The sequence below is a fragment of the Bos grunniens genome, chromosome 11 (assembly GCF_055505025.1).
Source record: "Bos grunniens cultivar Pamir isolate PY7600 chromosome 11, Bosgru_T2T1.0, whole genome shotgun sequence".
Lineage (NCBI taxonomy): Eukaryota > Metazoa > Chordata > Mammalia > Artiodactyla > Bovidae > Bos > Bos grunniens.
In genome coordinates, this window is record NC_141175.1 from 40,525,599 (window position 1) to 40,541,825 (window position 16,227).

At 44.7% G+C, this 16,227-nt stretch overlaps 1 protein-coding gene and 1 long non-coding RNA gene across 3 annotated transcripts; one reads left to right on the top strand and one right to left on the bottom strand.

Annotated features, from left to right (window-relative positions):
- Nucleotides 1–231: 231 nt before the first annotated feature.
- On the top strand, nucleotides 232–7,531 carry LOC147362979 (uncharacterized). Its single transcript, XR_015135852.1, has 3 exons — nucleotides 232–341; nucleotides 4,031–4,132; nucleotides 7,397–7,531. It is a non-coding gene; the product is annotated as an uncharacterized LOC147362979 (long non-coding RNA).
- Nucleotides 4,203–12,355, bottom strand: LOC147362980 (gastrokine-3-like). Of its 2 annotated transcripts, none has more exons than XM_086323639.1 (6): nucleotides 12,290–12,355; nucleotides 10,949–11,002; nucleotides 10,478–10,547; nucleotides 8,714–8,821; nucleotides 7,581–7,722; nucleotides 4,203–4,525 (listed from the first exon to the last, which is right to left on the bottom strand). In XM_086323639.1, the coding sequence occupies exons 3-6, from the start codon at nucleotides 10,520–10,522 to the stop codon at nucleotides 4,431–4,433; spliced, it is 390 nt and encodes a 129-aa protein (XP_086179765.1). In that variant the 5' UTR covers nucleotides 10,523–10,547; nucleotides 10,949–11,002; nucleotides 12,290–12,355; the 3' UTR covers nucleotides 4,203–4,430. The 2 variants fall into 2 exon arrangements, with proteins under 2 accessions (XP_086179765.1, XP_086179764.1); XM_086323638.1 differs by having other exon boundaries at nucleotides 10,413–10,547.
- Between the last annotated feature and the right edge of the window lie 3,872 nt (nucleotides 12,356–16,227).

The following is a 16,227-nucleotide window of genomic DNA, read 5'->3' on the forward strand; positions in this document are numbered from 1 at the left end:
GTTTAAATAAGCCCCTTTTGTTGATTTTTACTTTTTCTTTTTTTGCCTTAGGAGACATCCAAAAATATTGCTATGATTTATAGGCAAAGTGTTCTGCCTATATTTTCTTCTAGGAGTTCTATACTTTCAGGTCTTATATTTAAGCCTCTAACCCATTTTGAGAGGTTTTTTTTTTTTTTTTTTCCATGTATGGTGTGAGAAAATCTTATAATCTCATTTTTTCCCACATAGTTGCCCAGTTTCTCCAGCACCAGAAGGATGTTTTCTGCTAGTCTTCAGATCATTCTTATCAACAGTTGCTCTGTACATAGAAGTAATTTTTGATGTGCCAGTAGAAGGAGGTGAGCACAGGGTCTTCCTACCCCATAATCTTGGCAAATCCTCCTCCTCATCTATTGTTGATCAGAATTTTCCAATCTCTACAGCAAAAACAAAACAAAACAAATCCACCAACTACCTAATCCCTATTCCCCATTCACATCTTTCCTGCCAACAGTAGTCGTTTCCTGTTTAAGTAGCCATTAAAAAGATCCTTCAATTTTAAGGAATATGTTCCTTATTTAGTTCCAAGGCTTCCATAATGATTAGTCTAAATCAGTGGTTTTCGGTTAGAGCTTTTTAATAGACTGTCTTGGTTTGTCATAGCTTTTCCCCCAAGGAGCAAGTGTCTTTTCATTTCATGGCTGCAGTCACCATCTGCAGTGATTCTGGAGCCCAAGAAAGTCTGTCACTGTTTCCGTTGTTTCTCCATCTATTTGCCACGAAATGATAGGACCAGATACCATGATCTTAGTTTCCTGAATATTGAGTTTGATGCCCAGGTAAATAGCACCCACCTGATGAGGCCAATGAAGCTGCTTCATAGGAGTAACTGCAGAGATAGTTTTAACTGTGAGGATGGTCCTTCTACCTCAGGCAGGAGTAGGAAGAAGAGGAGCAGCACATTCTCGGCAGGACAAGGGGCCCCCCTCTGACCCCTGGGGAATTTGAGAGCATGGAGTGGGCAGGGAGCCAGAGAGTAAGCTCTGGGCAGTCACTGCCCTCGGCTGGTGAACCTGCCCACCCAGACTCACAGATCTGGGGTTCGGGGCCAGTTGGCTCATCCCTGAGGCTGCAGAGAGGCAGGCGTGATGAGGACAGGTAGGGGAGCCTCCTTCTAGGGTGGAAAGAGCAGGGCTAGTGAAGGGAGCAAGACTCCCCTCAAGGGAGCCTATCATTGGAGCCTCATTCTTCAAGCTCAGAGGCAGGGAAATTGACCTCTATCTTGGGCCTCCTCCCTGAGAAAGGCCTAAGGGCAAGGGTGGAATTTTTGCAAGAATCTCAGAGATTTCTTGGCAGGAGGATTTTGAGCAGTTCCCAGCTGGGATTTAGACATGATCCTTCCACGGCATGTTGGCAGGAAGATAAGGACAAAGCTGAGGGAGATAGAAAGCTCAGGGAAGAGGGAACTGGGACATGGTCATACCCAGCAAGTCCTAGATGGGAGGAGTGGTGACGAACACCCTGTGACATCTGTCTTGTGCTCAGATTTGCCCCCAGTCCAGTCTCCAGAGGGCTCAAGCTTCAGGCTCCAGGGTGGTGAGTGGGAGCTGTGAGCAGAAGCAAAAGAAGAGAGAAGCCTTTTCTCACTACACTTGCTCGAAGAAACCAGAGCAAACGTTGCAGCAGTGCGAACAACTGACAACAAACCCCAGGGGGAGACACACTTCCCTATTTCACGATAAGTCCATGACCCGCTGAGGCTGAGACAGCAGTGTCTGCCCGGGGCGCATGCTCAGTGGAGGCGTGGCAGATGTGACTGCTCAGCTGAGAGCACCTTGGGCTGTGGGTTCCCAGTCCCTTCCGCCCAGACCTAAGAGGCAGCATTGGAGATGTAGACAGAGGTCAGTGACAGCAGCTGTACCAAGAAATGGGGGAAAAAAAGAAAAGAGAATAGAAGATTTCCCTGCTTAGAAGATGAATGGTTTCATAAGCCAGTTCAAAGATTATTGCAAAAGACCTAGCGAGAAGCTTGGGTTCTTCAGTCACAGATGGAGGAAAACACTTTGCTATGAATATTAATGTGATTGCATCTTAAACAGAAGGCTGGTGGTGTTGATAACATGGAATATGTTTGGGTCAGGGTGAGGGGTACTGGCTTGAGATTCAAATATGGTGAATTTCGCTGAGTGATGGATTAAGGATAAATATTACAATGGTCATCAGTAGGGTGGTGCTGTAGACAGGAATGTTTATGTCTCCTTAAAATTCATATGTTGAAATTCATATGTTGTGGGATTAGTCTCCTATAAAAGAGGCCCTAGAGAGCTCCCTTTTACCTTCTACCATGTTAGGACACAGTGAGAAAACGGCTGTCCGCATGAGGAAGTGGGCTTTTATCAGACACCAGATTTGCTGGTGCCTTGATCTTGGACTTCCCACCCTCTAAAAATGTGAGAAATAAATGTTTGTTGTTTACAAGTCACCCAGTCTATGACAGTTTGGAATTTTGCCCCTTCCAATCCCATTTCCTAAAATATCTAAATCCTGGTGCACACATGGAAGATTCTTTATGAGATGAAGATTGAGCCTGAAGGACCCGAAGGACCAAAATCTATCTTGACAAGTTCTGTAAGGTCTAGAGCAGTGGTCTCCAACATTTTTAACACCAGGGACTTGTCTCCTGGAAGGCAATTTTTCTGCAGACCGGAGTCAGGGGGAGCGTTTCAGGATTATTCAAGTGCATTACCTTTATTGTGCACCTTATTTCTGTTATTATTACATGAGTTCCAATTCAGATTATCAAGCATTATCAAGCATTAGATCCCAGAGATTGAGGATCTCTGGTCTAGAGGACTATGCTAGTTGTTTCTCAGAGTTGGTATAGAGCTCTTACAGCCCAGTCAATGATAGCCAAACATGGCAGGCCTTGAACCAAGAATTTCCTGAAGGAAAGCAGTCTAGCTGGCAGAATGTCTGTGGGGAGGGTAACAGATGGAAAGACACATGGTGGATGTTGGGAGGTGGGATGTCTAAAGTCTCCTGGAAGTAACTGCGATGTTATAGTGATCAGGTGGAGCCCCGAGATGATGGGAAATTTAGAAACAGCTGAAGCTCAGATGTCCAGAGGGGAAGATGTGATAGATACCAGAACCAGTCAGTAGGCAGCAGGGGTCCAGTAACTATAACAGGGACTCAGGCACCTGGGACCAGATAGGGACTGCTCCTGAAGATGCTGGGGGCTAGATGTCAGGGATAAAGCATACACTAGTCAAGGAAGGACTGATAGCCATGGGGACTTAACTCCAGGGACACTTTAGGTCAAGCCTTGAGGGCAAGAAGATGCTTTGTGGGCCTCTGGTTGAAAAAGACTTAATCTGTCACATCTGTCTGATTCTTCCAGCCTGGATGCTCTGTGCAGGTATCTCCACCAGCCTTATCCTTGACAAGATGCTTGTGACCAAATGCATAGTTTCAGAGATCCTGGCCGACCCAGCCACACCTTAGTTAAATCCAGCTAGAGGTTTATTCTGGGCCTTTCCCATACAATCACCTTTCCATTCGTAACTGTAAGTCACATCACATCATGACCTTGCAGAGCGGAGCTGAGCTCCAGCTCTGCCTGTGGCAAATCAGTGCTGAAATTCACCCCAGTCTGTCTACTCCACGCGCATGTGCGGTTCAGCAGTCCCCATCCCTCCCATTCCAGTCCTGTTTTATTTACTCCAAACTCCAGCATGACTTTTGGTGGATGTCTATGTATTTCCAGTACTCTTTCCTTGTTTATTCTGGTTTAGGCAGGTCAGGGATGTTCTGGGTGCTGTGGGTGGGGCTGACTAGGGATTCCCATGAAGGGGTTTAGACTGGTTCCAAAGAGAGGTCTGAGAGGCCTTGTTCATGCAGTTAACTCTCTCTTAGGGATTTTCACTGTGCAGGCTGGGCCACAGTGAACAGCATCAATTTGCAGGAGATGGAGATGTGACCTCAGACCTGAAAGCTTAAGTCAGGCTGTGGCTGATGTCTTTTTGTTCTTTCTTTCTTTGTGTCCCAGATTCTTCAGGAATTCTTCAAGGGACACACCAAAGAGAGGCCCTTAGAAATGAGACCTTCCAGGAGAGGCGTGTTCTCCTCTGTGCCTTGTTTGTGTGTGATGGTATGGACAGCATGTGGATGGGAGCCCAGTAACTCTAGAGAGGATAGTGTAGGCAGGCAGTGCTCATATGTTAGATCAGGGAGGCAAGAAACTTTATTGTTCTAAGCCAACAGAATAGGGAGAAAGTATATTCAGTTTCTAGGTCACAAAGCTGGATCTTGGGTCAAAAGATAGGGGTAATCAGGCCTGAAATGAGCAGCTTTCCATTGGCAGAGGTGGGCTGGGTCCCTGAGCTCTGGGGTCAGGTCAGTGGCCCCAATCCAGACAGGTCTGCCCCTCACGTGGCTGACCTGGAGGTTCAGAGCCCAGGTATCTCCCCACAGATGGAGAGTCCCAGGAAAGACAGGAGTTGGATTTCAAAACAGGAATCTGGGTCAACAGCCAGTGCAGTACCTTTAAAAAGAAAGAGAAGCATTTTATTTAAAAGATCACTTAATTGCTCTAAGACTCTAAAGTAGAGTGGATATATTATGAGTTGCATCTAGATGAGGTGTGATGCTCAAGACAACGTCACTAACCAGAGACTTGGGAACAAAATGGAAGATCTCATCAATGCTGCAATAACGGGTCCCACATTCTTTTTTTCTATTTCTTTTATTGATCTTTAATCACCTTCTGAACCCCTTATTGCCAAATTCAGACTTAAATTGAAGAAAGTAGGGAAAACCACTAGACCATTCAGGTATGACCTAAATCAAATCCCTTATGATTATACAGTGGAAGTGAGAAATATATTTGAGGGCCTAGATCTGATAGATAGAGTGCCTGATGAACTATGGAATGAGGTTCATGACATTGTACAGGAGACAGGGATCAAGACCATCCCCATGGAAAAGAAATGCAAAAAAGCAAAATGGCTATCTGAGGAGGCCTTACAAATAGCTGTGAAAAGAAGAGACGCAAAAAGCAAAGGAGAAAAGGAAAGATATAAGCATCTGAATGCAGAGTTCCAAAGAATAGCAAGAAGAGATAAGAAAGCTTTCCTCAGCAGTCAATGCAAAGAAATAGAGGAAAACAACAGAATGGAAAAGACTAGAGATCTCTTCAAGAAAATTAGAGATACCAAGGGAACATTTCATGCAAAGATGGGCTCGATAAAGGACAGAAATGGTATGAACCTAACAGAAGCAGAAGATATTAAGAAGAGATGGCAAGAATACACAGAAGAACTGTACAAAAAAGATCTTCACGACCCAGATAATCACAATGGTGTGCTCACTGACCTAGAGCCAGACATCCTGGAATGTGAAGTCAAGTGGGCCTTAGAAAGCATCACTACAAACAAAGCTAGTGGAGGTGATAGAATTCCAGTTGAGCTATTTCAAATCCTGAAAGATGATGCTGTGAAAGTGCTGCACTCAATATGCCAGCAAATTTGGAAAACTCAGCAGTGGCCACAGGACTGGAAAAGGTCAGTTTTCATTCCAATCCCAAAGAAAGGCAATGCCACAGAATGCTCAAACTACCGCACAATTGCACTCATCTCACATGCTAGTAAAGTAATGCTCAAAATTCTCCAAGCCAGGCTTCAGCAATACGTGAACCGTGAACTTCCTGATGTTCAAGCTGGTTTTAGAAAAGGTCGAGAAACAAGAGATCAAATTGCCAACATCCGCTGGATCATGGAAAAAGCAAGAGAGTTCCAGAAAAACATCTATTTCTGCTTTATTGACTATGCCAAAGCCTTTGACTGTGTGGATCACAATAAACTGTGGGAAATTCTGAAAGAGATGGGAATACCAGACCACCTGACCTGCCTCTTGAGAAACCTGTATGCAGGTCAGGAAGCAACAGATAGAAGTGGACATGGAACAACAGACTGGTTCCAAATAGGAAAAGGAGTACATCAAGGCTGTATATTGTCACCCTGCTTATTTAACTTATATGCAGAGTACATCATGAGAAACGCTGGGCTGGAAGAAGCACAAGCTGGAATCAAGATTGCCTGGAGAAATATCAGTAACCTCAGATATGCAGATGACACCACCCTTATGGCAGAAAGTGAAGAGGAACTAAAAAGCCTCTTGATGAAAGTGAAAGTGGAGAGTGAAAAAGTTGGCTTAAAGCTCAACATTCAGAAAATGAAGATCATGGCATCCGGTCCCACCACTTCATGGGAAATAGATGGGGAAACAGTGGAAACGGTATCAGACTTTATTTTTTTGAGCTCCAAAATCACTGCAGATGATGACTGCAGCCATGAAATTAAAAGACGCTTACTCCTTGGAAGGAAAGTTATGACCAACCTAGGTAGCATATTCAAAAGCAGAGACGTTACTTTGCCAACAAAGGTTCGTCTAGTCAAGGCTATTGTTTTTCCTGTGGTCATGTATGGATGTGAGAGTTGGACTATGAAGAAGGCTAAGTGCCGAAGAATTGATGCTTTTGAACTGTGGTGTTGGAGAAGACTCTTGAGAGTCCCTTGGACTGCAAGGAGATCCAACCAGTCCATTCTGAAGGAGATCAGCCCTGGGATTTCTTTGGAAGGAATGATGCTAAAGCTGAAACTCCAGTACTTTGGCCACCTCATGCGAAGAGTTGACTCATTGGAAAAGACTCTGATGCTGGGAGGCATTGAGGGCTGGAGGAGAAGGGGACGACAGAGGATGAGATGGCTGGATGGCATCACTGACTCGATGGACGTGAGTCTGAGTGAACTGTGGGAATTGGTGATGGACAGGGAGGCCTGGCGTGCTGGGATTCATGGGGTTGCAAAGAGTCGGACATGACTGAGCGACTGAACTGAACTGAATCATCCTCTTTAGCCCCCCAGCCTCTCAAGTTCTCTTTGTTTTCCTGCTGGAAGTTCTCGTTATGAAGAAGCCTTGTTCACTGGGTTAGTTTATACTCAGATGTAGTTGACAGACAACAGTGTAATGGGAAGTGGTTATTGACTCTTTCTGGAGCACCAGGGAGATTCTATTCTTATCTGGTAACTTCCCAAGCTGGTAGACACTGATCCCACTGTATCCCCATCAGGGATGCCAGCCACTAAGACATTTCTTTCCCAAAGTGTAGTCTATAACTGTCAGAGTCCTGCTTTACAGCATCTGGGCCGCCTGATAAAGAGGAGGACTGAGATTCTCCAGAGCCATGGGCCTCTATGGGGGATTCCAGGCACTGTGCTGCTGGGGTGGGGGGAAGGGAGGGGAGGCTGAAACTTTGGGTCAGCTGAGAGTATCCACCAGCTGTCAGTTTTCAGTGGCAAAATGACTGTCCTCAACCATTTGGTAAAGCTAAGTTCACTCTGCTTCCTGTTCTCAGTAATTGGAAGTCATCTCTACCACCAGAGGGAAATACATCTCAGGCCCCATTATTTTTATACCCAATTGCAAAGAAATGGAATAGACCTGAAAAGTGTCATTAGAATTTGTCAAGGACCTAAAAACCATTCCACACCTCTTGCCTCACCTGTGGTCTTGAGTTTCTAGGTAAGTGATTCATGTACCTTCTTTTTGCTGTTGGGCAAAATAAGTGGGGACTGCTCGGCACATGTCCTTGATGGGTGCTCCGAACTGGGCTAAGTTCTTGACCCGGCTTGGTAAAACAGTGTAGGTCAGGCCGTGAGTAGATGGATAATGCTTTGGAGCCTGGAAGATGTGACATTTCAAAAGGGTGAGACAGCAGGTAGAGGTGGCCCAGCAAGGAGGAAGCGTGAGAAACCTATTCCAGTGCATGGGGGCACTGGATGTCCAAAAATAGCCTTGAACCTGCACTAGCCCTTGAGTTTCCTCTCTAATAGCAATATTCTATCTGACCACAAGGTGGCAAAATTATTCCAGAAAAGTCTGTGTGCCTCTGTGACTCAATCTGTACTCCTTTCACCCTTGAATTCTCAGCGCTTCCAGACTCCTGTGCTATTCTCTTTCTAATAATGATATACAATACATTTTAAGTTATGGTCTTCATTTATATTATGCTTTTTACTTGTTATAAATCAGATGAGGGGAATACTTATTACCTCTCTTTTTAAAAAGTGACAAATTATTTTATTTTTATGTGATCCAAAGGCATTTTCTTCCCCAGGAATCAGCAGCCCTGCTGCCATGGACATCAGGGACACAGCCCAAATGTGCTGGGTTGGTTATTTAAGCAAAATGATGCCAGATTTCAATGACTTCCCAAGGGCTTCCTGCTGATTTTTAATTTATCTGACAACCCTTGGCATTTAAGAGACAGGAAGAGAGTTTCAGGAGTCCTAAACTCATTTTCAACTAAAGATATTATGTGTGTATGAGCTTAAAGGGTCTGCAGGGGAGGAGAGGAGGTATGAGAATGAAAATACTCTAGTATTTCACTTTAATAATTCATATTCACTAACGTGTAGTTCACACCCTTTTGGAATACATCAAAATTATGTCATTGCATGGAATGCAAAGGTTCATTTTCATTAATGTGCTGTGACTTAAATAGGCCACGGATTGGACTTGGAGTCCTTTGCACGAAGATGGAATTCCATGGGCGTTAAGATCAAGTATGAAATGAATTCCCCAGCATGTACAGCATCATCTTAGGAGGTCAGAATGTAGAGTTCAAAAACACCAAACTAGGAGGGGACTCCAGTGAGCTGATCTCACTTACCTGGTGGTCCAGGGCCTTAACAATGTCATCCAAAGTTGGGAAGACAGCTTCATCCATCTTGGCCAGGACACAGGCCATCTTGCTAAACAACTTAGCCACCAAGAGGGCCTTAAAGCAACACAGCAGAACCCTGTCATTCATTTAGTCACAATACAGGGGCTCCTACTTGTCAACAGAGCTGCACATAGCTGTCCTTCAGACTGTGGTGTGGAGCATCCTGGCAGAGCAGGCCCTGGGCACCAGAGCAAAGTGCCAGCCACAGGACTGGCCTTGCACATGGGGCCCTGCTGCAGGCATCACGGAGGGTATCCCCTGGGGCACTCTGTGTACCACTAACAGACTGGGGGACTGGAGGGACAGGGGGTCGGCCGCAGTGACAGTTCTGTTCATGGTCCTCAGCCGCCTCCACGACCCTCAGCTTCCCCATCTGCAAAGCAGGAAAAGTAGACTCTCTCCAGGGGGATGTCCTGAACAGATGAGACAGATAACGCCTGCCTGTGAAGCCAGTGTGTGAGTTAGTGTCCCTTCTGGGTTTACAAGATGAGGAGGAGCCTGGGCTTAGACCTCTAGGGTCAGATCCCGGCCCTCGATTTGTGACTAACTGCCCCCAACGTAGCCTTGGACCTGACCTTCGGCCTCTCTGAGCTTTGGAGTAAAGCAACGATTCTCCAGCTGAGTTTGACACTGAGCCCATCTCCCTCACCTGCTAGGGTTCTGACTTCTGTTCCATCAGGTGGAATTTTGCGAAATCTTCGTTGGAACAAAAGTCTTTATGGCTTAAAACAGAGTTACAAATCCCTGGCCTGCATGTCCTGTAAGAAGACTCGGGAGCTGTGTCCTCCAGGAAATCAGGAGTGGGTCAGGTGAAGAATGGGGAGGACAGAGTCTGGGGAGGTCCAGGCATAGCAGAGAGAAAGCCTGTGTTTGTGGATTCTGTCCTGAGTGGGGAAAGTAGGAGCGGGGCTTCCGAACACCAGGGGCTGGATGGCAGAGGGTCATCCAGGGAGTGGGGGCTGTGGTCTTTTCCTTCACTTAATCCTCTGAATCCTTTCTAGTAGGAAAGGCAGCCATTGATTTTCCTTTGCAGATGAGGAAACCGAAGCACACAAAAGCTGCATCCTGTCTCTGGTTGCCTCGTGTCTCTGATTGCATCATGTCTCTGATTGCGTCGTGTCTCTGGTCATATAACTTTTCTATTGTGGAGCCTCTCTTCCCAATCCTGCCTCTTTCTTCCAGGTCATGCCTCACCATCCCTGACCACATGGGCAAGTGGAAGCAAGATTTCTAAAAGTGAAAATAAATTATTTTCCTGCTTTGGAAATAAACTGATTAAAATCTGAGAGCAAGACCAAAGAACCTCTATGGTACATACAAGTTGGAGGACATCAGGATTCTTAAAATAGCTCTCTTATTTCAGAGGCCTTCAGGAGCCCTGTGAAGTCAACACAGGAGAGGGACACAAAGCCTGCTGGATCCCTAGAGATCTCAGAAGCTCTTCCTATGGTCACTGGCTCAAAAGCAAGTCACTGCAAATGCACGAAAGCTGGTTCCTTACCAAGAGAGATGTATTCCCTCAAGATCCTAAACTTAGAGAGGCCTGTGTAGACAGGGTTCTCGTCTCTCTGGAAAAGCAGGAGGCTAAATTTTGGAGCAGGCAAGGCTTTCTTTGGCATTGTAATGAACGTGTTCTACATCTTACATTCTCGTAGTCCAAGACTCCATCCCATTCACTCAAAACATTGTTGTCTCGGATGCTGACCATACCTCGAAAGGCATTGACATGGATGCTCTGGGTCCCAACAGATCCATCCAGAGGATGGTTGTCACTGATGTTCTGGAGAAGAGAAGGCAGCAAGGAGAACAGTCCTAAGTCCAGAGTTCCTGCATTGCCCGTCTCTCGCAGGTATAAAGGGGTCCTCACAAGAAATTTGACAGAGGCCACCCCAGATTCCCTGGTGGCTCAGATGGTAAAGATTCCACCTGCAATGCAGGGCACCTGGGTTCAATCCCTGGGTTGGGGGTGTCCCTTGGAGGAGGGCATGACAGCCCTCTCCAGTATTCTTGCCTGGAGAATCCCCATAGACAGAGGAGCCTGGTGGGATACAGTCCATGGGGTTGCTAAGAGTAAGACATGACTGAGTGACTAAGCACAACACAGCACCCCAGATTATCACCTTTGAAGTACTTCTGCTTCAGGAGGACCAGACAGGTTGGACCCTCTCCACCCTCACTTACCATCAGGGCCAGAGATGGAGCTAGGAAAAGGACCATAAGGATTGAAGGCACAATCTGAAATGGAAACAAATGTCAGTGTACAGGGCTGGCTCCCTTAGCCTCAGATGAGCCCAGGGCGTGGGGCTCAGAGTGAGCCGAGGGTTGGACCCTTTTTAAAAGATCTGTAACTTTCATAGTGTCTCTTGCCCTAGAGGCCCCAGATGCATCAGGAGACTGTCATTCCGTGTGTTCTATATGGGATGTACTGGCTGCTCAAGAAGGAAAGCTTTATTGTTCATTCAAAGATACCTTTTGTTTTGCGCTACATCTGCTATCGATCACTGGGCTAAAGATTAGGCAACCTGACCAAGCACTTGATCTGCACATAGTGCAAGGCCATCTTAAGTCAAGTCGTAAAATAAGTGATAGTTCAGGTCCCCCATCTTCCTTTCTGTACCTCCTTCTTTCTTCCCAACCAGTGGGGACCCCCTCTCTGTCCCCTCTGGAATCTGATAATCCTTCCAATTTCCTCTCCTCCAGTTTCTCCCACCTTGCCTGAGCATAAAGATTATGCATCACTTGTTTACACCTTATTTTGAAATAGATTTGACTCAAGGGTGAGTGGTTCTTGAGATATTTGCAGGGAATCGTTTGCTCCTGCTGTGACCTGCCTAACCTACTGGAGGCATTTCAGACACCAGAAAATAAGTGAAAGAGAATTAGAAGGACGGGAACTGGCTAAGATAAATGTAGCGGAGAATCTTTCCCTACACTCACAGCTCAAGGCTCACTCAGCTCAAGAGCACTTACAACCTAAGCCGAAATCGACAGGAAACCCCTCCTCCCCTTCCCCACAATATCCTATGCAGTATTCTGCATGTGATGACACCATGAATGTGAGATACATCTTCAAAGAAAAAGACTACAGTTATTCTCTGAATAATAACCACAATGCAATGAGGTTAACCAAGGAAAAACATGTGATGCAGACAGCAATAATATTCTATTAAATGTTTCTTAGAATTAGTGCCATGTGTTAAATACACCTGAAACTTTCTTTGCTAGAAATTTATAAATAAGATGAATCTAGGAAGAAAAGACCCCCAAATATGAATATCTACTCAATCCCCAAAGATGGTTGACCTTTTAAGAAACTAGCTATTAATTCTTTTGGGACAGACCCATTTTCTGATATTCTAAAAAAAGAGAGGCTTACCAACAGGGAAGTTATGTGCCAAGTTAATATTTGGAAGTTCTATTTAGGGTTCATTTGAAGAGTCAATGGGAAAAAGGAACTGCTCCCTGGCTACTCTGGCTCTGAAAACATAGTTAACTATATTCAAAACCAGAAAAAATACTTACAAGGTGTTTCATACTGCCTCTTTCTCAGAACCTAGGCAACTTCACGCATAAAAGAATTTTCATGTCCTATTTGCTTTCTAAGTCTGGTTTATATAGTCTTGGACCTTTCAACTACTGCCATGGTAAAAGATTCTGGAAAATTAATCATAATCTGAATACCATTAGGGGGGGAAAAGGCAAGTTTATGTAATCACTGCTATCACTTTTCTTTAACTACTTCTAATATTTTCCTTTTACTCAAATACCTCCACTGGTTACATAAGGCAAACATGGCAAAGAACAAGGCTTTGTGGGCTGGCGTGCCCATGACATTAACAGTCAAGGAAGGATTGCAAATAGTAGATCTCACCAAATGGTCCCGATACAAAATCAGTGTTTACCATTTCTATTTCCCAGTCCAGAGAAGTTCTTTACTAATAGTGGAGGTGGTTGAGAAAAACCTTATGAAACCAAAAGAGTTGAACTGTAACCACAAGATTAGATTGGAGAGCAGACTAGTCCAGTTCTTCATCCAAACCCCAAATCACATGGTTGGTCCTGTAATGCCTTCTGCCCACCCACCAAGCTGACCTCATTTAATCTCTTCAAAGATCTACCTCTGGCTGACTTCCTGATATTCTGATATTTTGCTTCCACTCTATGATTTGTCTTTCTCCTCCCAGCCTTTGTTTCAGGGTGACTTTTTCCATGAAGGACCATTTGAGCAGCCCTGGATCTCCTGAGACATAGAACATTCTATGACTAGACAACACTAACTCAGGCTTTTTCAAACATTTTCTTATGTTTTTATCAAGCCCTTAACTGGTTGTGACTCAACTACCTGGACCAAATTCCAAAAAGTCATAATCAAATGAACGTATTTCTTCAGAGATAAAGATGAAGTATATGGATGAGGTTGGGCACTGGAATGATTAAAGTGGAAGACAGACAGCTCAGTTCTTACAGTACTTCCTGTGAATTTTCAATGAGAGCATGAACTAAGTGGGCCCTGGGGACTATCAGGTCACCCAGGGCTCAGATAATATAATCTCAATTGCTATCAGTACTTCAAAAACACCACGCACAGAGCACATGCTCAGTAGTTATTGGCTGAATAAGTAAAATGCAATGAAAGAATGACTTTCATTTTGGGGTACGTGGTTATGCATTTTTCCCAACAGGATTTATTGACTACATTATCCTTTATCCACTGTATGTTCTTGGTGCCTTTGTCAAAAATTTGTTGACTGAACATGCATTGGTTGCTGTTCTGTTCCACTGATCTATGCTCCTATTTTTATGTTCAGTTCAGTTCAGTGCAGTCACTCAGTCGTGTCCGACTCTTTGCAACCCCATGAACTGCAGCACGCCAGGCCTCCCTGTCCATCACCAACTCCTGGAGTCCACCCAAACCCATGTCCATTGAGTCAGTGATGCCATCCAACCATCTCATCCTCTGTCATCCCATTCTCCTCCTGACCCCAATCCCTCCCAGCATCAATTAGTACCACACTGTTTTGATTACTCTAGATGTGTAATATAGTTTGAAATCAGAAAGTTTTATGTCTCCAGCTTTGTTCTTCTTCCTCGGAATTTCTTTGGCTCTTTGGGACCAAAGACTTAAATGTTACGACCTGAAATAGTAAAACTTCTAGAAGAGAACATAGGAGGAAAGATCCTTGATATTGGTTTTGGCAATGCTTTCTTGGACACCACACCAAAAACACAGGCAAAGAAAAGCTAAAATAGACAAACCAAAGATCTTCTGTACTGCAAAGGAAACTATCAATAAATTAAAAAGACAACCTACAGAATGGGAGAAACTATTTGCAAAGTATATATCTAAATAGGAGTTATTCAATATATCTGAAGAAGTTATACAATTCAATAGCAAAAGGGAAATGATCCAGTTTAAAAAAATGGACAAAGAAACTGAAGAGATATTTTTCTGAGGAAGAAAGACATTTACGTGGCCAATAGGTATATGAAAAGGTGCTCAACATCACAAATCACAGGGAAATGCAAATGAAAACCACAATGAGATATCACCTCATACATTTTAGGATTGTTGTTCCAGCACCCAGTAATGTTCAACTCTTTGCGACACCATAGACTGCAGCACACCAGGGTTTCATGTCCCCCACCATCTCCCGAAACTTACCCAAGTTCATGTCCATTGCATTGGTGATGCCATCCAGCCATCTCATCGTCTGATGCCCTCTTCTCCTTCTGCCCTCAATCTTTCACAGCATCAAGGACTTTTCCAATGAGTTGGCTGTTTGCATCAGGTGACCAAAATACTGGAGCTTCAGCTTCAGCATCAGTCCTTCCAAAGAGTATTCAGGGTTGATTTCCCTTAAAATTGACTGGTATGATCTCTTTGCTGTCCAAGGGACTCTCAGGGGTCTTCTCCAGCACCACAGTTCAAAGGCATCATTTCTTTGGTGCTTTGCCTTCTTTACAGTCCAGCTCTCACAACCATACATGACCAGTGGGAAGACCATAGCCTTGACTATACAGACCTTTGTTGGCAGAGTAATGTCTCTGCTTTTCAAAACACTGTCTAGGTTTGTCATAGCTTTCCAGCTAAGAAGCAGTCATCTTCTGATTTCATGGCTGCAGTCACCATCCACAGTGATTTTAGAGCCCAAGAAGAGGAAATCTGTCACTACTTTCACCTTTTCCCCTTCTATTTGCCATGAACTAATGGGGCCAGGCTTCAGCAATATGTGAACCATGAACATCCAGATGTTCAAGCTGGTTTTAGAAAAGGCAGAGGAACCAGAGACCAAATACCAACATCCGCTGGATCATGGAAAAAGCAAGAGAGTTCCAGAAAAACATCTATTTCTGCTTTATTGACTAAGCCAAAGCCTTTGACTGTGTGGATCACAATAAACTCTGGAAAATTCTGAAAGAGATGGGAATACCAGACCACTTGACCTGCCTCCTGAGAAACCTGTATGCAAGTCAGGAAGCAACAGTTAGAACTGGACATGGAACAACAGACTGGTTCCAAATAGGAAAAGGAGTACATCAAGGCTGTATATTGTCACCCTGCTTATTTAACTTATATGCAGAGTACATCATGAGAAACGCTGGGCTGGAAGAAGCACAAGCTGGAATCAAGATTGCCTGGAGAAATATCAATAACCTCAGATATGCAGATGACACCACCCTTATGGCAGAAAGTGAAGAGGAACTAAAAAGTTTCTTGATGAAAGTGAAAGTGGAGAGTGAAAAAGTTGGCTTAAAGCTCAACATTCAGAAAATGAAGATCATGGCATCCGGTCCCATCACTTCATGGGAAATAGATGGGGAAACAGTGGAAACAGTGTCAGACTTTATTTTTTTGGGCTCCAAAATCACTGCAGATGGTGACTGCAGCCATGAAATTAAAAGATGCTTAGTCCTTGGAAGAAAAGTTATGACCAACCTAGATAGCATATTGAAAAGCAGAGACATTACTTTGCCAACAAAGGTCCGTCTAGTCAAGGCTATTGTTTTTCCTGTGGTCATGTATGGATGTGAGAGTTGGACTATGAAGAAAGCTGAGCGCCAAAGAATTGATACTTTTGAACTGTGGTGTTGGAGAAGACTCTTCAGAGCCCCTTGGACTGCAAGGAGATCCAACCAGTCCATTCTGAAGGAGATCAGCCCTGGGATTTCTTTGGAAGGACTGATGCTAAAGCTGAAACTCCAGTACTTTGGCCACCACATGCGAAGAGTTGACTCATTGGAAAAGACTCTGATGCTGGGAGGGATTGGGGGCAGGAGGAGAAGGGGACGACAGAGGATGAGATGGCTGGATGGCATCACTGACTCGATGGACGTGAGTCTGAGTGAACTCCGGGAGTTGGTGATGGACAGGGAGGCCTGACGTGCTGCGATTCATGGGGTCGCAAAGAGTCGGACATGACTGAGCGACTGAACTGAACTGAACTGAACTGAATGGGGCT

Bases quoted from the DNA above. Each gene is read 5' to 3' on its own strand.
- LOC147362980 (XM_086323638.1), bottom strand. The intron at 10,548-10,948 runs GTAAGTGAGGGT...TCTCTTCTCCAG, and splicing joins CTCCATCTCTGGCCCTGATG to AACATCAGTGACAACCATCC. The intron at 7,723-8,713 runs GTAAGTGAGATC...CACATCTTCCAG, and splicing joins TTAAGGCCCTGGACCACCAG to GCTCCAAAGCATTATCCATC.